General features: G+C 48.2%; 1 protein-coding gene across 1 annotated transcript; it reads right to left on the reverse strand.

The window, feature by feature from the left end:
- Nucleotides 1-4,126: 4,126 nt before the first annotated feature.
- Nucleotides 4,127-6,799, reverse strand: FJX1 (four-jointed box kinase 1). The gene has a single exon (XM_017530508.2). It carries the CDS (start codon nucleotides 6,513-6,515, stop codon nucleotides 5,205-5,207), a length of 1,311 nt encoding a protein of 436 aa, XP_017385997.1. The 5' UTR covers nucleotides 6,516-6,799; the 3' UTR covers nucleotides 4,127-5,204.
- Nucleotides 6,800-8,600: the final 1,801 nt, after the last annotated feature.

Raw genomic sequence — 8,600 nt, forward strand, 5'->3', positions numbered from 1 at the left:
ATTAAACTAAGCTGCCATTGGGAGAAAAATTTCCAAAGTGTCAAGAAGACATATCCAAAATGGAAAGAAAGTTGGAAAGATAAATAAAATGAGCATTCCTTTAGCTATATTTAGTGGAGTCCTGCAGAGAAAAAAATTCTAGCTAGGCAGCATTAAGACATAGTTTATTAATGCAGTTTCCCCCACAGCAGGACACAGAAAGAGAAACTGGTAAAACAGTCACATTAAAAAATTATGACTCCTACATCTGATCTTTATGAATACACAGAAGAGGAACTGTCCTCTTGAGTCGTCCTTGGGCCATGTTGAAGCAGAGATGCAAAAGATTATTATTATTATTTTTGCTTCAAAGCACTGTTTGCTCACACATGGTTGGAACAGACTGAAAGTTACTTCCCATATTTAGGGAATGTTTCAAGTATTTATAGAAAGACCCTATGTAAGATTTTGAACAGTTATCCCAATTACATTCTGAAATAAAGCACTACATTCTTTTGTTTTTAAAGAGTGCTCAAAATTGAAGTCTGTTTGTATTGCCTTTGGGGAAATATTGTAGTAGGTAGTAATCTGGTTATAAATGGAATTTCCCTAGAATCTTAGAGCTGAAAGGGAGCTTACTGATGATCTAATCCAGCGTTTTGCATAGTGCAGCCTGTGCCCCACCAGTGAGTTATGAAATCAATTTAGAGGGTCACAGTTAGCGTTACGAAATAGAGGAGGAGAAGGAGTAGAACAGCATTGGATGAAAAAGGAAAAGTACGTTATACATACTGCTTTGTGAAACTTTTGTTTCAGTGGTATGAGTGTGTGTCTCTCTGCCTAACCGAGGTCACAATATAAAATATGTGTGTCTTACTGAGAGTTCTGGTCCAAAAAATTGGAAATTATCAACCTAACCAAATAGCTTCCCATTGCAGGCAAGGTAACTGGAGCCAGACAGGGAAAATGACTTTCTCCAGTCACACAGTGTGTCAGAAGTAGCCCAGGTCTCCTGTCTTCCAGTATCTTTCCATTAGACTTTCATGCCTAAAATACGTTTGAAGGTGATGTCAACCCTTGTCCTTTGATTTCCATACCTCCTTGGCGGCTGACATTCTATTCTCTTCTGGAACATTTCCTATGCTCTGAATTCCCTTTTCTCCATCTCTAGCACTCCCACGGCCCTTCTACCACTTGGGATCAGTGATTTTGTGTGATGTGGGCTGGTGTGCACAGGGGCAAATATCAGCGCTTAGGCTTGGATGATCCATGACTCATGGATAGCTCACGGTAGCTCAGAAGATTTGGAGTTCCACAGCTCACTGCTTCCTGGAGCTGATGAGCCACATCAGGAATAGAATTACAGCCTCCTCGTGAAAAAGAGGAAAGTACATATGACCACTCACTTGGAGGGCATCCTCAGACACAAGATAGCTAGCTGACAGCTGTGGGTTCTGGGTAATTCCTGCCAGACTCAAGCACTCTAGCTGGTTTTCCTGGGTTCAAAATGAAGCATGTAGTGTTCCGTAACTGCAGAGATACAACAGGATTATGAAAGAGGATCATGTCTGGAACTTAAGGTGCCTCTGTCTTTGAGTTAGAAGAGAAATGTTCCACCTCACCAATTAACAAACACTTATATTGCATTTGCTGTGTGCCTGGCATTATTCTGACAATATTATAAATATTTACTCATTTAATCCACATAATCAACCTTAAGGTCTTAAAGGACTCTCCTAGCTGCAGTTGTAGGCAGAAGGTTGAGAAGCATTGAGATGTGTTAAAATAATTTTTCTTTCTGATTTGTAGACAGGAGGGTGAGTACACTTAATAGAGTCTAGAACTATGTCATTGACAAAGCGAATTAATCAACAGTCAAATCCAGGGAGAGAAGGTCAACTGCTCGCTTTCTCTTGGCAGAAGGAATAGGGAAGAGGGTTGTTCTTGCAAAGATTCATCACTTCTTGAAGCTTTCCAGAAGTGGTGATGGATTTGCAATAAGCCATCTGCTTTTTTTTTTTTTTTTTAAATCTAAGCCACCCTCATATATTTGTAGTATAGCTGCCTTGATGCCGAAGTCTGCTTGGGCCCTGAAACCACCCACTCAAACCCATGTGGAGATCAAACCTGTGCCCTTGGCCTTATGAACCAGTACCTTGCATAGTGCTGGAAGAGGGTCCTTAGTAAGCAATTTGTTGAATTAATTTACTACCACGTGTTTAAAACTGATATAGACCTTGGAAACAGCCAGATTTGGCTTTGATAATGAAAATTACTGAAGTGTAAGAAGGAAGAGTTTTTTTTTTTTTTTTTTTTTTTTTTTTTTTTTTTTTTTTTTTTTTTAAAGAGGAATAAAAAGTGAGTTTTTTTGGTTTTTGGAAGCACCTGTATGTGCTTGTATGTTTTATATGTTAACATTTAAATCCACAATATTCTGATTGAATCTCCATTTCACAGATCAGGGAACTAAGTTAAATGACTTGCTGAAGGTAAGCAGGCAGGGAACAGAATTCAGAATATTATATGCCTGCAGAACCCATTACTCTTGCCGAATCATGCTGTGGTCTGAAGTTGTTTTGTTGTTGTTGTTCATTTAAGAAATGATTTGACCCTAGCAGGATTCACTGACCATGGCGAGGTTTTAATTGATCTTTCCATGCCGTAGCCTACTTATTATCTATGCGGAAGAGCAACAGTTAAAACCCATTCTGTAATTAAGTCTTGGTTCCATTAACAACTCCACCACGTAATTAAACTTACTTCTCGAATAGGCAGATATGTTTCACTAAAGAATCTGAGAAGAGCCATTTAAATTATGCTCAGTGTTTTGCTCTGGGTTAACCACGATCAAGTCTGGGCTTGGAACTGAAATTTAGAAAGAATGTAGAGAATGCTGCTGGCCCACAACTCACCAGTGCTAAATCTTCATGGGGGCCAGGATGTATTTCCTGTGCAATCTGTGAAACTTCTAACTTATTACTGCTATTCTTTTCCTCCATGAATACATTGGGTAAAAATGCAGGTTGCCGAATACTTGTCCTGTTCTTCGAACAGCCTCCATTAAACAGCAAATCTAATAGTGAAATTATCCCCAGAAATGCAAAATGTTTCTTTCTGAAAGGTGTAATTATGAGAGGTATCACATTAACAATGTCTCGAAAAAAGATAAATTTGCCATTATCAGTACATTCTATGGCTGTACTGTGAATACATTTTACTTACACTACACATAGCTTATGGACTATTTTTTTTTTAAGGCTAAGATTTGGCTTAGCAAAAGGCACTGAAAACATAAGGATGACATTAAATAGTTAAATTACACACTACATTGTAATGTAGAGTGAGAGGGGGAAGCCCACATAGATTTAATAGCTTCCTGACTCTATAAAACCCTAGGTTTACAAACGGAAGTCAAATAAAAAACTATTAAAATTGCAACCAAAAGCCGATTTGAGTTAAAGGTCATTAAATAAAAAGAAAGTAACAGGCAAGATCACTTGAGCCCAGATACCAAAGAAAATGCCAAAATATAACATAAAAGCCTGTAAAATAAAAATCAACCTCTTCCTCTTGAGTCAAAAATCCAAAAGTATTTTGTTTGAAGTCCTAAAAAGGGTCCAAATGTCAAAGAACTGCACGCTTTTTTGGTTTCACGCTGGCTGCTCTGAGGGGACCATGCAGTTAGTACCCGGAAAACAGTACAACCTCTTTAGAGAACTAGATGAGTCCAGATGTTGGATAATATGACCTCCTGAATCCATTGGAATTTATGCCAGGAGATTAAAGATAAGAATTAATTTATGACTTTCTCTACCTGTTCCCAATGTGGCCTCAGCTTATTATCTGTACACATTGCTATGCATGGTAATTATGATGCTGAAAATAGTTTGCAACATGTGATCACTGTAGTTAAGTTTTAAAAGGGGGCATTTGTCATATTTTAGTCCCCACATCTGGTTCTATCATATTTGCCAAATGATTAATATAGGAATATATTACAGTGAAATCCTTTCATATCAAAGTTTTATTTGCCAGGAAATAGAACACTTTCCTCCCATCTGTCTTTCCATCTCCCCCCACATTCTAAGCTAAACTCAAATTTCCAGCACCAGGGTTCATCTGAGTGAAGACAGGGAGTCTGCTCTTGTCTTTGTTCAATTCTATAAGTTCTGTAGTCACAACTGGCTTGGATATGCATCCTTTGTTTTAAAAGCACATCCACAAGAAAGAAAACCTAAATCTTATTCTGAAAGCAGATGGGGCACCAGAAACATCAAACAAGTTAAAACCACAGGAATTAAATTCTAAATTTTAAACTCCCTTTTATTGAAATATAAGTTTGTTTAGTATATTTACACCACACTTTATGCACATATATAGAGAAGGCAAACTCTGTCAAATAAAAAAGTTTTTCTTAATAAAAAATTAAAATAGAAACAAAATAAAGTGCATAAAACTGATTTTTTTTTTTTTTTTCCTTCTGGTGAACATCATCATTGTCAAAATTTTGGTCGGCTGGGAGAGGGAGGAAGAAAAAATTCATTATTTGACTTAGTGCATACAGCTGGCCCTGAATTCGCAGCCTTCAGGCCAAAATGACAAGAGGTCAGGAATGAGTCAGGCAAATTGTCAAGGTCTGCAGGGCTCCCCAGAGTCTGGAGGTCCTGCTCTTTGTCCAATCGGGAGCCGTCCCCCTGCTTGGAACAGTGATCTCACCATCGCAGCGCTGGAACAAAGGGAGAACACAGGAAGGGGGCTCCACCAGCCAATGTCACAGCCCTGCTCCGGGGCCACCAGCACTGTGTTTGGTAGAAAATTGCAGAATTAGCCCAACGGCTCAAACGGAAGTTTTCCTTTTTCGGAAAGGGAATGGGGGGACCCCAAGAATGGGGTGCGTCTCCCACAGGGACGGCCACTCCGAGGCCAAATCCCAGTAGCCAGTTTCTGCGGATCCAATCTCCGTGCTGGCACGGGAAAGAATCCTTTTATAAGCTGGGTGAAGGGAATGTTAGACTTCTCGCCTCGGTGAGTTCGTCCTCCCAGAACTTTGAAAGGAAACAGAGTGGGATTGAAAGAAAGGGGCAGGTGGGTGAAGAGCTGAAGTTTTTAGACACCTTTGCGGGTGGGCGTTGGCTGTCTGGTCTCCCACAGTGGCAGAAGCGACGGCCCTTCCCCCCATCATCCATACCAGAGTCCTAGGTCTCTCTCTTTTCCTCCGGGTGACACTAAGTCTCAGACCGGCTGCCGTACTTGGCCTTACAGTGCAAAACGTGCTTGGCAAGGAAATCGAGGCGGCGCTGTAGCAGCTGAGCGTGGGGGTCGGCGAGCGCGGCCAGCTCGGGGAAGCGAGGCTCGTGGCGCCGGTAGAGGCGCAGCAGCCGGGCCGCCGCGTCCTGTCCGCGGTGCAGTTCCAGGACGCGCCGCGCGGTCCGCTCGCGGAACACGCACACTGACTGCAACAGCGGCTCATTATACTTGTCCCACATGCCTGCCACCCGGTAGCCGTGCACCAAGCCCGCCTCGTTGTCCAGAAAGACCAGCGCCCCGCCGGGACCGCGGTGCAGGTTGCTCGTGGCACGCTGCATGACGCGCGGGTCCCACTGCAGGCTGAAGAGGTTGCTTACAAGCCGGTCGAAGTTGGCCGTCAGGTAGTCGAAGAGGATTAAGTCGGTCCATTGTACTAGGTCCACCAGCTCCGCCAGGCTGAGGTTGGTCAGCTCGCCCCCAGTGTCGCGGAGGGGCCGCAGACGGCCATCCTCCGAGCGCCAGGGCGCCGGCACCACCACGTCCGTGAGGTTGGGCAGCCAGCGCGTCAGGCTCACCACGCTGCCCTCGGTCCAGTGGGCAGCACGCAGCTCCTCCTGCACCTGCGCCCACTGCGCGCCCCGCGCCTCCACCCGGGCCAGTGCCAGCGGCGGCACGTGGCGCTGGAGGCCCAGCAGGCGCGCCAGGTAGTAGGACAGGGCCTCGCCCTGAATCTGCTCCGGGTTGATGCCGTAGCGCACGCAGGCGCGGGTGCCGTCGGCAAAGCGGGCCAGTCGGTTGGAGCTGCGCCCGCAACCCCCGCGCTCCAGGGCCACCACCCGAGAGCCGCGGACCACCTCCAGCCACTCCGCCGCCTGGGCTTCCGAAAAGCCCCGGGGCACCTGCTCCTCCAGGCCGCGGCTCCAGAAGACGCCCCCGTGCACCGCGGCGCTCTCCTCAGGCCGGGGCTGCCCGGCTGGCACGTGCCACCTGCGCTCGCCCGGGGACTGCCGGGGCGGGCTGTCCGCGCCAGCCGCCAGGGTGAGCAGCGCCCGGAAAGTTTTCAGGGAGCCGCCGCGGGCGTCCCACGCCAGGGGCGGGGGCAGAGGGAAGCGAAGCGCGGGCGCCGAGCCGCCGCTCCGGCCGGGGCGCCGTGGCAGTCGGTCTTCGGGCGGACGGGAGACGAACCTGGTCCGCGGCGGCAGGAGCCCTCCCCACAGCGCCAGCAGCGAGCCCAGCGCCAGCAGCCAGAGCCCCGCGGTGGCGGCGGCGCCCCGCATCCTCCTGCCCATGCTCTCGCGGCTGTGCCGGTGCGCCGCCGCCGCTTCAAGCCGAGCCCAGGCATCCGGGGCCCGGCGGCGAGGCGGGCCCGGCAGCTCCGGGGTCCCGGGGCTTCGGGCGCTTCGGCTCCATCGCGGCTGCGGGGCTGTGTCCCGCGCTCCGCCGGGCGCTGGGAACTCGCGTCGCCGCCGCTTCCCAGCTGCTTTTGTATTTCGCTGTGAGACCCTCCGGTGGGCGCGATTCACAGGCACCCGGACCACGTGGGAGCGAGGGGGATCCCCCCTCCCCCTCCTCCGCCGCCGATCCCCGCCCCCCGCTCCTCCGCCCCCTTCCCCTCCTCTTCCCCTTAAAGCGGCGATGGCTCCTTCCGAGCGGGAGAGGCGGCCCCGCACTTGGTCCGGGACTTAGGGGCCTGGAGGAAGCCGGACTGTCGGCGCCCGCGCCGGGGAGTAGGAGGGGGCGGCGCAGAGCTGGAGTCTGGGGCCTGGCGGGAGGGACGCACCCTGGGCCCTCGCGGAGGTGTAGTGGCTGCTGGGTCCCTTCGCCTAGGCAGCACCGGGCCACCTGCAAACTTCAGACAGATTTCCACTGCGCTCCGGGCTGCGCCGGGGTACGATCAGGGAGGGTCCCTTTGCTTTCTTAGTTTCTGCCCGGGTGATTCAGGCTGCTTTATGTAAATCCTTGGGAACGTCTCTGAGCCACAGAGGATGTGATTCCAGCGGAAAGAGGAACCGTCTGTAGCCAACAGCTTTGAACCGACACCCCCTTTTCCGAGCACGCACACTAGCACCAATCACTATTGTCCGCTCTGCCTCTCCCAAGGGACTCACAGGGATTGAAACCTCGCCGAGCACGTGCCCCTTGAACACCTAGGCCAGCTCCCATTCATTCGTGTATCCATTCAACACAGCGACTGCCCTTGGTTCTGGTTCTGCTCAGGAGCAGCAAAATCCACAGATCCGGGTCCCAGTGCTGCTGGAGTTTACATTCCAGTGGGACTCTCAGGTTGCTAGGAGAGATTATAGCCATCCAACCTCTTCTTGGCGAGAGGGGAGTCAGGGACGACTTTCAGAAAGAAATGATATTGTTTTGTCCATGAGGAAAGTGAGGCACGGAGAAGGGATGCTGGTTGCTCAGGATTGCACAGTTAGCAAGTGGTGAAGCTAAAAGTCAAACTGAGGTCTCCTAGGCGCATGCACTTGATTTTTCCTCCATCAAGAAAGATCCATATTTTTAAAATCAAGTCAGCATTCTCAAGTTTCACTGTCATTTAACCAATCACTTTGTTCCCCAAATATGATTTTTCAATTAAAAGGATTTTCCGTATGAAAGGGGGAAAAAACCCTCAATCTCATACTACATTTGATTTACTGCTTTTATGGTTTAAGGGAAAAAGAAATGGTGCGGGGCCAGGAGGTGGTGGTGAAGGAGCAAACAAAAAATAAATCTCTCCACCCCAACACATCTTCCAGCACCTCTGGGTTAAATTTACTAGGAAAACTCTTGGATGCTAGTTGGCCCTCTCCCTTACCTCTCTGCATCAGAGTGAGTCCCAGATCCACACTGAGATACCCCGGGTAGACTGGGCGTGGTGGAATCCACCTCCCGAAGGCCACAGTTTGAAATCTATTTCCTTACTTGGTGTGTCTGTTCTCTCCTTTCATCTCCCATCAGGTACACGTCGGGGCTTTCAACTGGACTACCTCATTAGCTGGCACTGATTATGTTTCATTCGCCAAAGAAAAAGCATTGTAGGGTTATAGAGCAGACACTCTAATGTTTGTGGCTGAGCAGAGGCATCAAAAAACCACATCTGGAGTATTCCAGCACTGACCCAGGATACGGTCAAGTGTTTTCACTGGTGTGGTTAAGTACATATTGGCTGAACTGTGGGATCTTTGTTGAATCTGTTCCCAACCACATAGTGGCCATATCATGCCATTTTATAACTCTTATCTGATAATGAGATTACTATGACTCCCATATGGTTACATCAAAATATATTAATTCATTAAAAGGTGTTATCTTTCTGCCTATGCGAGCTCCTTCCCGTCTTTCCCTAGCAGGCAGGGACTATGTCTTATCAACTTTTTCTT

This window comes from Cebus imitator, unplaced genomic scaffold, assembly GCF_001604975.1.
Source record: "Cebus imitator isolate Cc_AM_T3 unplaced genomic scaffold, Cebus_imitator-1.0 Scaffold66, whole genome shotgun sequence".
Taxonomy (NCBI): Eukaryota; Metazoa; Chordata; class Mammalia; order Primates; family Cebidae; genus Cebus; species Cebus imitator.

Bases quoted from the DNA above. Each gene is read 5' to 3' on its own strand.
- FJX1 (XM_017530508.2), bottom strand. From the start codon at position 6,515: ATGGGCAGGAGGATGCGGGGCGCCGCCGCCACCGCGGGGCTCTGGCTG.